The sequence below is a fragment of the Myxocyprinus asiaticus genome, chromosome 45, assembly GCF_019703515.2.
Source record: "Myxocyprinus asiaticus isolate MX2 ecotype Aquarium Trade chromosome 45, UBuf_Myxa_2, whole genome shotgun sequence".
Classification (NCBI taxonomy): domain Eukaryota; kingdom Metazoa; phylum Chordata; class Actinopteri; order Cypriniformes; family Catostomidae; genus Myxocyprinus; species Myxocyprinus asiaticus.
In genome coordinates, this window is record NC_059388.1 from 28,223,635 (window position 1) to 28,240,745 (window position 17,111).

At 40.1% G+C, this 17,111-nt stretch overlaps 2 protein-coding genes across 10 annotated transcripts in view; both read right to left on the reverse strand.

Moving 5' to 3' along the window:
• Window positions 1–2,379, reverse strand: part of LOC127434820 (diacylglycerol kinase iota-like) — a 61,088-nt gene extending 58,709 nt beyond the window's left edge. For all 8 annotated transcript variants that reach the window (XM_051687819.1, XM_051687816.1, XM_051687823.1 and 5 more), the window contains exon 1: window positions 1,779–2,379. In XM_051687819.1, the coding sequence (XP_051543779.1) occupies window positions 1,779–1,990 (212 nt within the window). In that variant the 5' untranslated portion in view covers window positions 1,991–2,379. The remainder of the gene's footprint in view (window positions 1–1,778) is intronic.
• Window positions 2,380–4,201: 1,822 nt separating this feature from the next.
• The window catches only part of LOC127434826 (cyclic AMP-responsive element-binding protein 3-like protein 2), a 32,281-nt gene continuing 19,371 nt past the window's right edge, over window positions 4,202–17,111 (reverse strand). For both annotated transcript variants that reach the window (XM_051687830.1, XM_051687831.1), the window contains 11 exons: window positions 14,719–14,947; window positions 12,652–12,857; window positions 12,473–12,557; window positions 12,211–12,392; window positions 11,978–12,124; window positions 11,802–11,860; window positions 11,531–11,599; window positions 11,218–11,317; window positions 8,737–8,860; window positions 7,807–8,050; window positions 4,202–5,630 (listed from right to left, as the gene is read on the reverse strand). In XM_051687830.1, coding sequence (XP_051543790.1) covers window positions 5,561–5,630; window positions 7,807–8,050; window positions 8,737–8,860; window positions 11,218–11,317; window positions 11,531–11,599; window positions 11,802–11,860; window positions 11,978–12,124; window positions 12,211–12,392; window positions 12,473–12,557; window positions 12,652–12,857; window positions 14,719–14,947 — 1,515 coding nt within the window. In that variant the 3' untranslated portion in view covers window positions 4,202–5,560. The remainder of the gene's footprint in view (window positions 5,631–7,806; window positions 8,051–8,736; window positions 8,861–11,217; window positions 11,318–11,530; window positions 11,600–11,801; window positions 11,861–11,977; window positions 12,125–12,210; window positions 12,393–12,472; window positions 12,558–12,651; window positions 12,858–14,718; window positions 14,948–17,111) is intronic.

Consider the following 17,111-nt stretch of genomic DNA (forward strand, 5'->3'; position numbering starts at 1 on the left):
ACTAGAATAATTTGTGAGTCGAATCTCCCATTAAATATCATGTCATTAGCTTAGCAACATGCTAACATAAAACTCTATTGGAATCAATTGTGAGTCGATTCGCCAATTAGACTGTCATATACAGCATTTTACAACAAAATTCAAAATGGCAGACAGCCAATATGGCCAACATATAAAAACTGGGTATCATTCAGCTCCGTATGACCCAAGGAATCTAAAGAGACAAGTCTCATAATCTTAGTCCAAACTATTCAGCAAAAATATAAATGTTTCATATTTCCTGACCACTAGGTGGCACTGTGCTGAAACTGCTCAGGTACCCTCAGGACAAGTTTCGTGTAAATACGCTATTGTGTTGCCTAGATATAGCTTTAAGACCACTTTGGTGAGTTGGCCGTTGAATTCGTTGAAGCGTTAAATGCAAACAGTTGGGTCTATCAAAAAGCTTTTAATAACTGTTTGCCTAGAGTGCCCCTAGATGATACACACCAAATTTCATGCAATTCGGACATACCACTGGAACCATCATGAGCCGAGGAATCAGATGGAAAAATTTTTGTTTCTAGGCAATTTGTTTTAAAAAGATATACGCATAAACATGATTGCAAATTTTAACAGTTGGTGGCGCTACAATGTTTGAGCAAGAGGCTCCAAATTTGAAGGAATGTTCAGTCTCTCCCCTGCAAGTGTGGCAAATTTCACAACTTTGTACCATATGGATATTTGGGCTGCCATAGACTCCCCGTCAGAGGAATAAGAAGAAGAAGAAGAATGCTAACAGATACAATACCTTCAGTGCTTGGCCCCTAATTACAGCCCTTTGGCAACCAAAAATGTATCAGGACTTTACGCCTGGCCAGCTGAATTTCAGAGTGAAACCACTGTGGTGGGTTCCAAAGTTTGTTTTGTAGATACTCTCAATATTTACACTAGTCTAGAATAAACAATCACATCTGACAAGATCAATGTTTCAATACTATGAATGATTTAAACAGCTTTTGCAATGACAGTTTTAAAGTAGACATGATAACAACACAGGTCAAGCAAGCAAATACATTTTATCAATGTCAATAAGAGGACTTTAGCTTTAACGGATGAACTAGAGATTATTTTGTCATCCACTAAAATTGAAAATCATTCTGTAAGGCCGGAATTACCTTTAATTTGGCAAAGCGTGTCATTTCCGACCCTTACATGGGGGGAGAAGATCTCACTGCCACAGCTAAATCATCACAAGACACATATACATGTGTTGTTTCCTATATTCATAATCATATTCATGTCTATGCTTGTCAATTGTCACTTATACAATCCAATAAAAGTGGCCTCTCTGATTGCCCAGAGGTTTGGAACAAGTGAAAAACATTCAGCTGAACTCTGCTTGCAAATCAATATCAGCCCAAACGGCAATAAAATCATGTCATGCACATTATGTGAAACAAAATGCAGTTCATAACCAAAGCAAATGTTTAATGCATTTGCTGTTCTCATAGCAAAACTGAAAATTTGAGCACTCAGTATAGATTAGTCCCGTCATGGTGCTTTTGTTATCATAGGGACATATTAACTCAAACCAAATCCTATTTTTATTATTATGCATTGTGTGTGTGTGTGTGTGTGTGTGTGTGTGTGTGTGTGTGTGTGTGTTTGCAGTGGTCAACAAAAGGGGTTTGCATTGATAAACAAAAGGAATAACATACAATACAATTAAACATAAATACTCTGACGTAGGTAATACAAACAAACATGCAACTTTAAATTGTATTGTACATTTTTACCTATACGATATCTGTTTTCTGAACGCCAGTCCTTTTAGCTTATCTTCCAGGGAGACTTCCATGTCGGCGAGGCTGCTCAGGCTGTCGCTGCCGCCCATGGCAGTATCTCTCCCGCAGCCGCGCGGCTGATCGTCCGCTGATTCTCCACCGGCGGCTCCTCTGCTGCAGCGCTCCGCCCGAGACGCGCGTCTGTCGGTCAGGGGGTCCATCATGCTCCGGTCGGCAGCGAGTGGACCCCCCTCGCTCCTCCGACACTTAAAAGTCCTTTCCAATGTCCTCTGCGATGTCCCTCATGGGATATGAATAAAATATCTATCTATCTATCTATCTATCTGTCTGTCTATCTGTCTACACGGGCCCGGCTGAGAGCTTCCACGCACGGTCACGCACGCGAAGACGGTCCGCGGACTGTGTTAGTGTGTGCGACTACAACAACAGCTGCATGCATCGGCGGCTCCGTCCATGAGGGCATTGTGGGATATTCCTTCTCCTCATCATCCGAGCAGCATCAGGCAATAAAAGTAGGGCAGAGAGTCTCCGACTGGATACACACTCATGTAAATGCGTGGTGCTCTGAGTCTGACGTGTCCACTTTGGCAGAGTGATAGAGTCTCTACTGTAGAAGCTCGAGTGTGGTGAGGTGGAGAAACTGTTTACACGAGTATTAAATCGGACCTTGTTGCGATTGCAAACCCTTTTTTCAGCCAGAAACCTCTGGAGAAAGGGCAAAAAAGGAGAGATAAATAATAATAATAATTATTATTTTTATTATTATTATTATTATTATAAACGAATAATAAATAGCAATACATTCATAAAAACAAAAACATATTATTTAAATAATTAATATTTTTAAAATATACTTAATAATAATAGCAGCAGTGTGGCAGCAGTGTAATGTAAAACCATTCAGACACGGGTCATGAGCTTCAGTTAATGTTCACATCAACCATCAGAATGGGGAAAAAATGTGATCTCAGTGATTTGGATCGTGGCATGATTGTTGGTGCCAGATGGGTTGGTTTGAGTATTTCTGTAGCTGCTGATCTCCTGGGATTTTCACACACAACAGTCTCTAGAGTTTACTCAGAATGGTGCCAAAAACAAAAAACATCCAGCGAGCGGCAGTTCTGCGGACGGAAACACCTTGTTGACGAGAGAGGTCAACGGAAACTGGCCAAACTGGTTCGAGCTGACAGAAAGGCTATGGAAACTCGGATAACCGCTCTGTACAATTGTAGTGAGCAGAATAGCATCTCAGAATGCACAACATGTCAAACCTTGAAGCGGATGGACTACAACAGCAGAAAACCACATTGGGTTCCACTTCTGTCAGCCAAGAACAGAAAACTGAGGCTGCAGTGGGCCTACCATTTGTGCACCTCAGCAGAAATCCAGATTTGTCAGACCAGGCGATGTTTTTCCAATCGTCCACTGTCCAGTTTTGGTGAGCCTGTGCCCACTACAGCCTCAGTTTCCTGCTCTAAGCTGGCAGCAGTGGTACCCGGAGGGGTCTTCTGCTGCTGTAGCCCATCCGCCTCAATGTTCAACATGTTGTATGTTCAGAAATGGTTTTCTGCATAGAACTGTTGTAGAGTGTGTTTATTTGGGTTACTGTCACCTTCCTGTCAACTTGGACCAGTCTGGCCATTCACCTCTGACCTGTGTCATTAACAAGTCATTTTCGCCCACAGAACTGCCGCTCGCTGGATGTTTTTTGTTCTTTGCACCATTCTCTTTACACTCAGAGACTGTTGTGCATCTCATGAGTTAAATGATAAGATATGAAGAGAGAGGTCATGAGTGTTTGAAGTGCACGTGCATTTTTCTACTAATACAATTTGGGTAATGTGATTTAATGTATGAAAAACATCATCCAAGCTCAGACAGTCTCTCTTTGATCCACAGAAAACACCTTACCTCTACATTAAACCCTGAGAGAGGAAAACATTCATACAGATCTAGGCCAAATGAAAATAGTTAATTAACAGTCAGACTTGAAGAACTAAAATATCCCGAGTAGTCATTTGATGGCAATGGACGAAAGCAAATCAACTGTGATGGTAAATACATTTCTCTAGGCTTAATTTTCATCTTACATACTTGATCATTTCACTTCACTTCCTGGTAAGACTATAAGAGTGAATCTCATGAAAACTGTTGAGAACATGTCTGGGTCAACAAACAAGAATTATATTTTGCATAAAGAAAATTTTGTATTTTTATTGTGACATTATTTTCATGATAATTAACAACATTTCCCAGTTCAGTTCTCATTAATGTAATGCAAAATTATTTCATTTTCATGTTTTTGACAGGTTCAATGAGATTCACCCACACAAATATATCAGGTTAATCTCATATTTTAATCTATAGTTAGCTAACATGGATATATGCACATAAATGATGGCTCAGACTCATGATTTATAATGCTTTTACTAAGGAAAATATTTATTTGCTTTGCAAAAAAGCAGGACAAAAACAAGGCAGGTTAATTGCAGGAGGGTCATTTTTCAGAGCCCGAAATGCAATGAAAAGTGATTACAGCCGTAACTGTAATAATATTAAGACATACTGCAGGTATCTTTGAAGAGTGAGATGATTCATAAATCACTCATATACTATGCCACAACAAATACAGAAGAAATGGTCATGAACAGTCATATGCAAACAATTTTCCAACACAATTCAAACATCTGAATACATCACATCAGGGCAAAACCATCTCCTTTAAAATGCACTTGTTTCCAGGATATAAAAGGGTTGCAGGCATGCTAAAAATAATAAATAACAGATCAATTCTATGGGGACACAGTGCAAGTAAGTTCACCACACGCCCAGATGCTCGTCGGTCCAGTGCTATGGCTGTCATAACTATTCATATCTGGCCAAGAGAACACTAGACTTGTCAGGGAGCATCCTTTACCCTAGAAGAGCGCAGACAGGGTTTGGATGGTGGCCAGCTGAGGACAAAAAGAGCCATCTGTCCTGTTAAGACCTTATACCAAATAAAAGAGGACAACGTCATATGAAGGACTATGGAGCGCGTATTCAAGGGCTGGAAAGCGCCCATCCTTTTCATGTCGTCCATATTGTCCCTATTTATTGCCCTCTATGAAAAACATCTCCATTGATATAAAGCTCATTAACTCATATCTCTCCCAGCAACTCTCCACCACGTTACAATAGAGGATACAGCAAATATTTACAAATTACAAAAGTGAGACTACATATTCAGAGGAACCGTTTTTAAATGCTTTGGAAAGTTGCCACCTTCCAAATGTAAACGCCTTTTTTATACGTGGGGCTTTTAGCCTATTCTTTTGTTCAATTTGTTAATATAGTCTGAATATTTACATTATTTTGAAGAATCTTTGGATACCTGAAGAGAAAGACATTTTGAAGATCCTCTTCGATAGACATGCTACATGATACCATTATACCAGCACTACAGCCCCACATCATTGTGTAAATATGAAAATAGATGCAATTTCAATATATTATTACACATTCTCAGTAGCATGGGGCTAATAGGCAAAAAAAGAAGAAAGAAAACAAATTAATAGCATTAAAATAAACTCAAAGCATATAAAAAGGAGAAAATAAAGTATCAAAATCTGATATACTGTTTTTTTGTATTTATCTTTAAAAAAAAAAAAAAAAAAAAGACATCCAAATTAAGTAAAACAATACTTAAAGTATATCTATAAATACAGAGCCCATCGCCCCGCCACTGCAGGGGAAAGGGAGAGAGGAGATTGGGGACGAGGACCAGCCAGATTTCAGGACGTCTCATTGACGGTCCTCTCCAACTCTATCACTTTTGCTGTTTCGTTTGACCATTTATCTGACCTGCAAAAAGAAGGTAGAACGTGTTATTATGATTAACGAAAACAACAACTAAATGAAAATATTTTCGTTAACTGAAATAAAGCTAATATAACTGAAAAACTGAAACAAAAAAAAAACTCATTACATTTGACATTTTTACCTCCAAAATAAAAGAACATTTACATCGAATTAATTTTAGTTTTCGATACACAGCATATTAATACATTTTAAGTAGGAATAACTGACAACGGACTGTTGAATTATTCAAAAATAATGCAAACCCCGAGGTGGTTATGCTGTCACGATGTGACGCGGAGTGGCCATTACACTTTGGGTGTGCATTATTTTTCAATAATTCAACGGGCCACAGTCAATTATCCCGCTTATACCATGAATACCACACCTTAAGACACTATTGAGGGTTTTATCTCAAGACATTTTCTGGTTTTCGTCCATAAAACACAGAACTACTTTCTTCCGCCACGGATTCAGCATCATGTTTTTATACAGCCCGAGCCTAGTTCGAAAACGTCACTTTAGAACTAGCAACGGAGGATTGCGATGCTCGAGCTGCACTTACTAAAGTAACAAGGTAGAGCGTTTGTGTGTGTGTGTGAATGTGCGCATGAGCGAAAGCATTAAAGAAAACTTGGATTACCTGTGTTTGCTGCTCTCGTCAGCAGAAATATCGCTTCAAATCGGCAAGATGTAAGTTTAAAGTATACTTCTCAGTGTCGGCATTCTTGTATATACGTAGCTTTCCCGTTACTACACAACTGTTTTATTAAGTTGCGTGTGACCGTTGACATCGCTATGTGTCAGGCTGCCGACTGTGTGTGTGTGTGTGTGTGAATTTTTTTTTTTTTGTGTGTGAGCGTGTGGGTGACAGAGAGGGAGGGGGGAGCGCAAGAGTGCTTTCCAGTGAGGCTGATTAGGGTGAAATACAATGAAAAACTTGCACATATTAAAAGCTATTTTGGATAATTTAGAAACTGTTGTATTGATCAAGTCCCGGGGTTGAGGCTCAGTTTGTTGGTCATGACTCAAGTCTCTATGTGCGTGTGTATTTGTGTGTGAGTGTTTGTATGTGTGTTAGTGTGTGTGAGAGACAAGAGCAAAAGAGAGAGAGAGAGAGAGGCCTGGGTAGCTCAGTGGTAAAGTCACTGGCTACCACCCCTGGAGTTCGCTAGTTCGCTAGTTCGAATCCCAGGGCGTGCTGAGTGACTCCAGCCAGGTCTCCTAAGCAACCAAGTTGGCCCGGTTGCTAGGGAGGGTACAGTCACATGGGGTAACCTCCTTGTGATCGCTACATCATGGATGGTATAATGTGGTTCGTTCTCGGTGGTTCACGTGGTGAGTTGAGCGTGGTTGCCGCGGTGGATGGCGTGAAGCCTCCACACGCACTCTCGGTGGCAACGCACTCAACAAGCCACGTGATAAGATGCGTGGGTTGACGATCTCAGGCAACTGGGATTCATCCTCCGCCACCCGGACTGAGGCGAATCACTACATGACCACGAGGACTTAGAAGCGCACTGGGAATTGGGCATTCCAAATTGGGAGAAAAAGGGGGGGAAAAAATAAAAAAATAATGAAAACTAAAACTAAACTGAACCTAAAAAAAATAAATAAATAAGATACTAAAGCTAACGGTCATAGAATGAAAACTAACAAAAACTAAACTGTTAAAAAGTACAAATGTAAAAATAAAATAGAAATACAAACTAAAATAAAAACTAAAATTGTGAAACTATAATAAACCTGATCAGTGTTTCTAGTTAAATTTTATTTTGGTTTTCATAATTAAGGGATTTTTTAGTACTTAATTCGTTAACTGATGTTACGTTAAAAATTTAACAGTGTTCGATTTCTCAGGGCCGTTTAATGAAAAATCATGAGGTTATAAAGGTTTAAAATGTAAAAATATGCAATGTATCAAAAATTTACAAAAATAATGTCATTTTTATCTTATTCTGGTTCATTTTTGGAGGTGGAAGAGGTAAAAGTCGTTACTTTTGATTTGATGAATAACGAAATGTGGATGTAGGACACAAACAGGTTTCTGTACTAGATCTAACAGTTATGAGACTACACAAAATTAAAAAACACAAACCCTTTTATGTCCCTCGTGATGTCCACATTTCGTAATTCATCAAAACAAAAGTGGTCGACAGAAACGGCTGAATTTCCACATTACCTGTGTGAGTGCAGGTCTAGAAGAATAGACTTTTGCGCATGTGTTTCATTGGTGTTCATTAAAAGTGGGCGTGGCTCTGCTTCATGTGACTCCGCCTGTTCCTGTTTGTGTTGTTGTTCCAAACGCCAGGCTGCCATGACGTCGACCTGCTGGTCCCATTCAGGATATTCTCCACCCAGCCCGATGAAATGGGGGTCATCCAGACCACCACGCTCCTCAAAGGCCAACAGGTTCCGAGATTTCACTGTGGAAATTAATAAATGTTAAACTGAAGATCAGAGCACCAAAAAAACAAAACAAAATCACAATAATTTGAATACGGGGAACTTAAAGTTTAAGAGTATTCCTCAGCTATTATGGTATTTTTATGGTGTTTTTGTCCTTTTTGGAGCTAGACATACATGATCACTATAAAATAGTATGGTTTAGATAACATCTACATGGAAATTTTCCTTTTGAATTCCACGTAACTAAATAACATCATATAGTTTGGAACGATGTAAGGGTAAATAAATAATGACAATTTTCATTTTAGAATGAACTATTCCTTATAGACTTTTTATAAATCGAGAGACTCTCTTTTCTCAGTGCATTCACAATCACACTGGCATCTTGTTAAAGCGGTGCATCAACTGGAGAAATGTGCGAGAGACAGATCAGAGATCAGCGATGATTAACCGATCACACTGCTTTTAAAGGCATGATAATTACTGCCCCACTCAACCACTGATAATGACTCTCCAGAGCTCAAGAGAGGGGCACTGCACACTACAGCCTCTTAATACAGATCCAAATGCAGCCTTTCCTCCATTCATAAGCAAAAGAGAAAAAGAGATTAATGAGCACATTAGAGGAAGGACTGCAAACAGACACATGCAGTGTGTGTGTGTGTGTGTGTGTGTGTGTGTGTGTGTGTGTGTGTATATATACCTGTAGCGGTGTAGGACTCTTGTATGGAAATCTCTCTGGTCAGGCCTGTTTTAGTGACAGATGAACAGGGGCTCAAACCTTGGTAGAAACTCCCCAAGAACACAGAGAAACACAGGACCACTACCTGAAGAATAACAAAACAAAAGACATTGAGCAAAGGCATAATAGAGGTCTACATATAGCAATGTCATATACACAAACACGTACATACTGTATTTCCAGGGTCCAAACTTGCCAAGCACCAAGTGTGCGTACAATGTACTCATTAAAGTTACTCTTCAGTGGCCGGTAAACAAAATACTGTAAGAATGATAATCTGACCATTGCTGATGTAATCTACGCAAGCAATTTATATAAAAAACACATAGAACATCTACTAAAGTAAAAATTTGTACGTAAAATTAAATAACCCCATTGACAGTGATAAATATATATTTTAATCAAAGTAATACATATACACATTATATATATATATATATATATTATACACACACACACACACACGTATATATATTTACTTATTTCAATTTATTTCAATTTATTTACAAGTATGTATATTTTTTCTATACATATATTTATGCATTTTGATTCTATACTGTATATATATATATATACACACACACACACACACACACACACATATATATATATATATACACACACCGATCAGCCACAACATTAAAACCACCTGCCTAATATTGTGTACTTCCCCCTCGTGCTGCCAAAACAGCGCCAACCCGCATCTCAGAATAGCATTCTGAGATTATATTCTTCTCACCACAATTGTACAGAGCGGTTTTCTGAGTTACCGTAGACTTTGTCAGTTTGAACCAGTTTGGCCATTCTCTGTTGACCTCTCTCATCAACAAGGCGTTTTCGTCCGCAGAACTGCCGTTCACTGGATGTTTTTTGTTTTTGGCACCATTCGGAGTAAATTCTAGAGACTGTGTGCATGGAGATCAGCAGTTACAGAAATACTCAAACCAGCCCATCTGGCACCAACAATCATCCATGTGATTATCTAATCAGCCAATCGTGTGGCAGCAGTGCAGTGCATAAAATCATGCAGATACGGGTCAGGAGCTTCAGTTAATGTTCACATCAACCATCAGAATGAGAAAAAAATGTGATCTCATGGCACCGTGGCATGATTGTTGGTGTCAGACAGGCTGTGAGTATTTCTGTAACTGCTGATCTCCTGGGATTTTCACACATAACAGTCTCTAGAATTTACTCCGAATGGTGCCAAAAACAAAAAACTTCCAGTGAGCGGCAGTTCTGCAGACGGAAACGCCTTGTTGATGAGAGAGGTCAACAGAGAATGGCCAGACTGGTTTGGTGCGTAATTTGGTGCGAAAAGTGCAAATCAATCCCAGAACAGCAGCAAAGGACCTTGTGAAGATGCTGGAGGAAACAGGTAGACAAGTATCTATATCCACAGTAAAACGAGTCCTATATCGACATAACCTGAAAGGCTGCTCAGCAAGGAAGAAGCCTACTGCTCCAAAATCGCCATTAAAAAGCTTATACTATAGTTTGCAAGTGCACATGGGGACAAAGATCTTACTTTCTGGAGAAATGTCCTCTGGTCTGATAAAACAAAAATTGAACTGTTTGGCCATAATGACCATCGTTATGTTTGGAGGAAAAAGGGTAAGGCTTGCAAGCCGAAGAACACCATCCCAACCGTGAAGCATGGGGGTGGCAGCATCATGTTGTGAGGGTGCTTTGCTGCAGGAGGGACTGGTGCACTTCGCAAAATAGATGGCATCATGAGGAAGGAAAATGATGTGGATATATTGAAGCAACATCTCAAGACATCAGCCAGGAAGTTAAAGCTCGGTTGCAAATGGGTCTTCCAAATGAGCAATGACCCCAAGCATACTTCCAAAGTTGTGACAAAATGGCTTAAGGACAACAAAGTCAAGATTGGAGTGGCCATCACAAAGCCCTGACCTCAATCCGATTGAAAATTTTTGGGCAGAACTGAAAAGGCATGTGCGAGCAAGGAGGCCTACAAACCTGACTCAGTTACACCAGTTCTGTCTGGAGGAATGGGCCAAAATTCCAGCAACTTATTGTGAGAAGCTTGTGTAAGGCTACCCAAAATGTTTAAAGTTAAACAATTTAAAGGCAATGCTACCAAATACAAACAAAGTGTATGTAAACTTTTGACCCACTGGGGATGTGATGAAAGAAATAAAAGCTGAAATAAATAATTCTCTCTACTATTATTCTGACATTTCACATTTTTTAAATAAAGTAGTGATCCTAACTGACCAAAAACAGGCAATGTTTTCTATGATTAAACGTCAGTAATTGTGAAAAACTGAGTTTAAATGTATTTGGCTAAGGTGTATGTACATTTCTGACTTCAGCTGTACTATATACAACACGTTCAGCTCTTTTACACACGCGGCCGCTGCACATGCAGCATGTGTCCAGCAGGGTGGTGACAGAGCAGCAGCAGGAAGTTCTCACCATGAGGCATGTTGAGGTCTGTGTGCCCGTCACCCTGCAGGAACGCGGGACCTTTCCTGCCACTACTGCCTGCAGTGAGTGCAGCTGCTGCAACAGAGACCTGAGGGACACACATTTATATAATCAATACGCCTCACTTTCCATATGATGAATAATTAATTATCAAATATTAGAATCAGAAAAAGTTTAAACAACCAGTGATGGGAGATCAAAATGTTTACTACTTGTTAACTAATTAAGAACTTTTGGGAGTGGTGAATGAAAGTGTAATGCAGAGTTTGAGGTTTGAACGAATGTGTTATGAGGGTCTCACTTGTTGGTGCACTCAAGAGTTTCGACTTTCCTGCGCAGCTCATTGTTCTCACTGGAGCATGTCTCCACCCTGTGGACAGAGAGGGGAGCACAATGTCATACGCTGTATTACTCCAAGGCTTATGTAAATATGCTACTGAAGAAATTTCAGCTGCAAACTTCTATGAAGGTGACATCAAAAACTTTTGAATTTCACAACAGATCTGAGAGTAAAAACAGAGTAGGAACAACTTTCATTTGCACTTTATAATACAATGCATTATGAGACTTACTTCTTTTCTAGAGCATCCATGTACTCCTTCTTTTTCCGGCGGCTCTCCTGTGCTGAAATCTGATAGAGAAATTCATAAGAAATTAGTTTATCTGACATTTCTGGACAACACTGACATGATTTAAAGTATACGTCTTTCACATTTCGACTAGGAAGGGTCTCAAGTCTGACACCCACCTTATTCTTGATCTTTCTGCGAATCTTCTTGAGGGCTTTCTCCTCAGCTTTGGACAGGGGCAGTTTAGTAGGAACTGGGTATCCTTCAGCAATCAGTGTGCGTTTCTCCTCCTCAGTGAGCAGGAGAGGACCTGAACCTTGCAGTTTCTGTCAAAAGAGATGAGACGAGACAAGGGTCACTTCAAAATGTCTGACCAACATTTCCAGTCAGATGTAACATGTGTTGTACTCACATGTGGTGCTGTCAGCAGAGGAGAGTTTGAGAGAGAAGATGAGACTCTTGGCGCCACCTTGAGGACAGCAGGGGTTTGTGTTGGGCTTGCGGGGGCACAGGGGTGGACAGGGCTCTGGCTTCCCTCCGAGTCGCTGCCATGAGAGCTGGGAGGAGTGGGCGGCATCTGCAGAGACTCCAGCCCTAAAAGAAACACAAAGAGATCTTTATTTCCTAAAAATGCGAACAAAAAAACCCCAAAACAAAATAGTGAGATGTTTTACCTTTAGGTGAGATGTTTAAGAACTGATCAACCTCATGTGGCTCCAGCTTAATCTGAGGGCTGAAACACTCACTGTCCTTCTTTACCTACAGCAACCAATCACAAAACAGCATAACATTGGAATCTTACCCAATACAATCTCTGACTGTATGGTTGTTGTTGTGAGTGCGTGCTGCTCACATTGGGTGGTTTAATCTGTGCAGTGTGAGGAAGGGTCATCGAGAGGGTGGGGTCACTCGCTGTAGTCACAGGCTCAGATGCTGGGCCCTCGGGTGTCATTGTGAGGGTCAGTGTGGGCAGCAGGGTGGGCGGGCCACCCAGGAGAGGCTCCATCTTAAGCCCCCTATCTTCCTGCTCCATGGGCCAATCATCATTGTCCGAATCACCTGGTGAAAGAGCAAGAGTCTTTATTCAAAGATGTGTTACCATACAAATGCGACCATTCACATTTAACTTAGACAAGTTAAGCTAGTTCATGCAAGATGAAAATATCTTTCATAGTATTATTAATTGTAGATAATGGTAAACAATGGTATACCAATGCAACAGACCTTAGTTAGAGTAGACCATATTCAATTTAATGTCAGTGGGAATGCATCAAAGAATTTCCATGACTTTCACAGTCATTCAGTTTGCACTCGCAAAAAGCAATTTCTAGCTAAAAAGATGAAATATTTTAGAGTAGTTTAGAGAAATAATAGAGATTATAAATAAACATTTATAATCACTGTAGACATATCCATGACATTTCCATGACCTTTTAATCCAAAAATCAGCAAGAAAACGAAGATACCTCAGAAAGATCATTTAAAGGTGTGGTCACACTTACCTGTGCATGGTGAAATTTTGCGGGTGAAATACAGTCACCTCAATGGGAATCCGAGCGTTTGTAAATTTCGAACTATGGACTTCCGGTGGCGAAGAATTCTCCCTCGTGTATTTTTGGTGAACTTTGACAGATAAATTCATTGGCTTCACATGCGCTCAATATCCAACCATGACTTCTTCGCCCGCGTAATTTTGCCGTGCAAAGGTAAATGTGACCACGCCTTTACAGCTTGTAGAAATCACAAAAATAACATTGAAAATATAGGAACATTTGCCCATAATGTCAGCTGCCTTCTCCAATGATTCCACCATGTTACTTTTAGACAGAGATTGCAAGCTGATGACAGAGTTTTTACATCAAGTCACATGACCTCAGTATTTCCAGGGACCCACTTTTCAATATTTTGAGTACTATGTTTTTATTTCAGCATTTTAAAGGGATAATTCACCCCAAAATTAAAATTCTCTCATCATTTACTCACCCTCATGCCATCCAAGATGTGTATAACTTTCTTTCTTCTGCTGAAAACAAATGAAGATTTTTTTTTAAATATTTCAGCTCTGTAGGTCCTTTCAATGCAAGTGAATGGTGACCAGACCTTTCAAGCTCCAAAAATCACAAAGACAGCATAAAAGTAATCCATACGACTTCAAAAGTGATATAATAGGTGTGGCTGAGAAACAGATCAATATTTAAGTCCTATTTACCTATAAATCTCCACTTTCACATTCTGAAGGTGAAAGTGGAGATTTAGCGTAAAAAATGATTGAAATATTGATCTGTTTCTCACCCAAAGTGATTGCATCGCTTCAGAAGACATGTATTAAACCACTGGGGTCCTATGGATTACTTTTATTCTGCCTTTGTGATTTTTGAAGGTCTGGTCACCATTCACTTGCAATGAAAGGACATACAGAGCTGAGATATTCTTCTAACAATCTAAGTTTGTGTTCAGCAGAAGAAAGAAAGCCATACACATCTGGGGTGAATAAATAATAACATAATTTGTATTTCTAGGTGAACTGTCCCTTTAAGTTTGATTGACAAATGTTTCCTCTCCAATGCCTCTCAAACATTTGTGTCCTCCAGGATACAAAAACCTTTTTAGGGACTTTTCCAGGTATCGAAATCATCATTTTGTTGTACTGTCTTAATACTCACTTAATACTGTCTTATAGTCATGTGTTTTTTTGTTTTTTTTTTGTACGCTAGAAAGTTATTTGGTGTACATCAGCTGCATGATTAGCACATGTGTACACAACAGTACAGCATCATTAACAGACTGTCTTTTTATACCTCACAGCCTCATTTTCATTTGCATCAAATTCAAAATAGAGTCTACTCTTTGACTGAGGTAAGAAAAATAATGCTATAAACTCTATGTAAAAAAAACTAAATACATTCTCGTTAAATCTTACCAGCATCACTGCCAGGTTCTCCGGGTAGATGGGAGAGTGGCGACTGCGGACGTGAGTCTCCACACAGCGAGTAACTGTGCTCGGCCTGGATGAGTGGCGGCACTGGAGAGGCAGGGGTCAGTTCCTCCTCTGTGTCCATAGCATCACCACGCCCGGACAGGAACGGGTCGCTTAACAACTGCCCCAACAAAGCCTCTTGAGACAGATCATCCAGGAGCTCAGTGAAGTGCTGCATAAAAAGAGAAGGAAGTTTGGGTTGATAACAATCAGTCACCCTTAGGATACAGACTGCATAACCGAGACAAAAAGCCTCAGGCGTGGAAAAATTGCATGCTTGTTAAATCACAACTTGTTAAATAGATTCTAATTGCAGACCATAAAACATTGTGAGGGAGCATCAGCACAATCCTTTATAGTTCAGATTGTATAGCCTTGGAGGAACAGACAAAACATGATAGCAATCAACTATCAGAGTCAAACCTCTTTTTTCCTCATGCCCAAATCAGACAACTCATTCTTATCCTTCCATCTCTTGCTGATGAAAGGGTTTGATCCAGGTTCAGAAATGACAAGACAGCCGCCTCTGGCATTCCTTAGGGTGCATTCCAACAATTTCACCCCTTCTCACCCCACCCAAAAATTGTCCCCTCCTCTCAAACATGTTAGGACAGGTTGCAACACTTTAAAGCACCAAGCCCTTGGCATCTTTTCTTGTGTCATATACTTAACACAGCACTTGTGCTAACTCAGGTCATTGGACAACAGATGAGTTTCCTTCATATTCTTTCTGTAGATTTGAATAAGTGCTTGCCAAAAGGGACTGTTGGAACTTCTCAACTTTTCTCCTCAAGCGCTGTTTAATGAAGGCCAGACTACCAGGGTTAGTAGATACTGAGGCATCGAAGCTCTTCTGCATCATAGACCTTGCCAGTAACCTTGGTATAAACATCGGTATTTCACACTCCACATTGTAAAAACTGTTCATACTCAAGGGTATACATTTCCTACTTATCTATAGTTTAATACTGTGGCAATAGAGCACTACAGTCTGGTTCCAGGAAGTAAAAATCCCATACATTTTTTTCTATAGGGGAATTGATTTTAACAATAATTTATAGGGGCTTGGGTAGCTCAGTGGTAAAAGACGCTGGCTACCACACCTGGAGTTCGCTAGTTCGAATCCAGGGTGTGCTGAGTGACTCCAGTCAGGTCTCCTAAGCAACCAAATTGGCCCGGTTGCTAGGGAGGGTAGAGTCACATGGGGTAACCTCCTCGTGATCGCTATAATGTGGTTCGTTCTCGGTGGGGCGCGTGGTGAGTTGAGCGTGGATGCCGCGGTGGGTGGCGTGAAGCCTCCACACGCGCTATGTCTCCGTGGCAACGCGCTCAACAAGCCACGTGATAAGATGCGCGGGTTGATGATCTCAGACACGGAGGCAACTGGGATTCGTCCTCCACCACCCGGACTGAGGCGAATCACTATGCGACCACAAGGACTTAAAAGCACATTGGGAATTGGGCATTCCAAATTTGGAGAAAAAGGGAAAAAATCCACACACCTTGGATCCACAAAATGTATGACCCTTTGAAGACAGACCTTCTGAGATTGTTTAGATTGATTGGAGATTAATAGTGGAATTTATGGTGAAAAATTACACTACCCATGGTCATGAAGGGAAATAATCCACATATCAGAGAATTGCGGCAAACAAAGCTCACTAAGAGAGCTTTGCAGCAACCGCCCACTCCAATGATGATGCACTGTGAGTGACACAACCAAGTCGATTCTCCCTACACTCTAAAACTAATTACATTTTTGCATATTTTGGAATATTTAGCCATTAAATTAAAATATATAGCTTATATAAATCAACAACTTTAAATAAATAGTTTTATATTTTTCCATTGTTTTTATTTTGATCACATCATTCGTAATGCTTCATGGGATTGTAGTTCAGTCTTGTACCTTTGTCTTTTTGCTGATTTTCAAATACCTTTTTGCCCCAAAACAATGTTTATAATGGTGCGTTTGACCCAGGAGCTGGTTGGTTTGATTCATGGGTTAGAACTCATTTATAAATTCGCTATGGAAAAAATCTATGGGAACCAAAGAAGGCTAAAAAAAAAAAAAAAATTATAAACTGGGTGGGCACTGTTGCACTCATGACAGTAGTTGAACTGAAAGAGAAAATTGCCTTAGAATTACGCTAATGCCCGCTAAACCGCACCTTGCAGCAACACTTATTTGTATTAACACATTTCAAGTAACAACATATGAAATCACACAGCGATAATGGTGAAATTATGCTGGTAGGAGCACTGTGCTTGAAGAACTGCTCTTTCAAAACAGACTCGTCTCCATCTGCATAGATGAGTCAGAGTACAGACAGCTT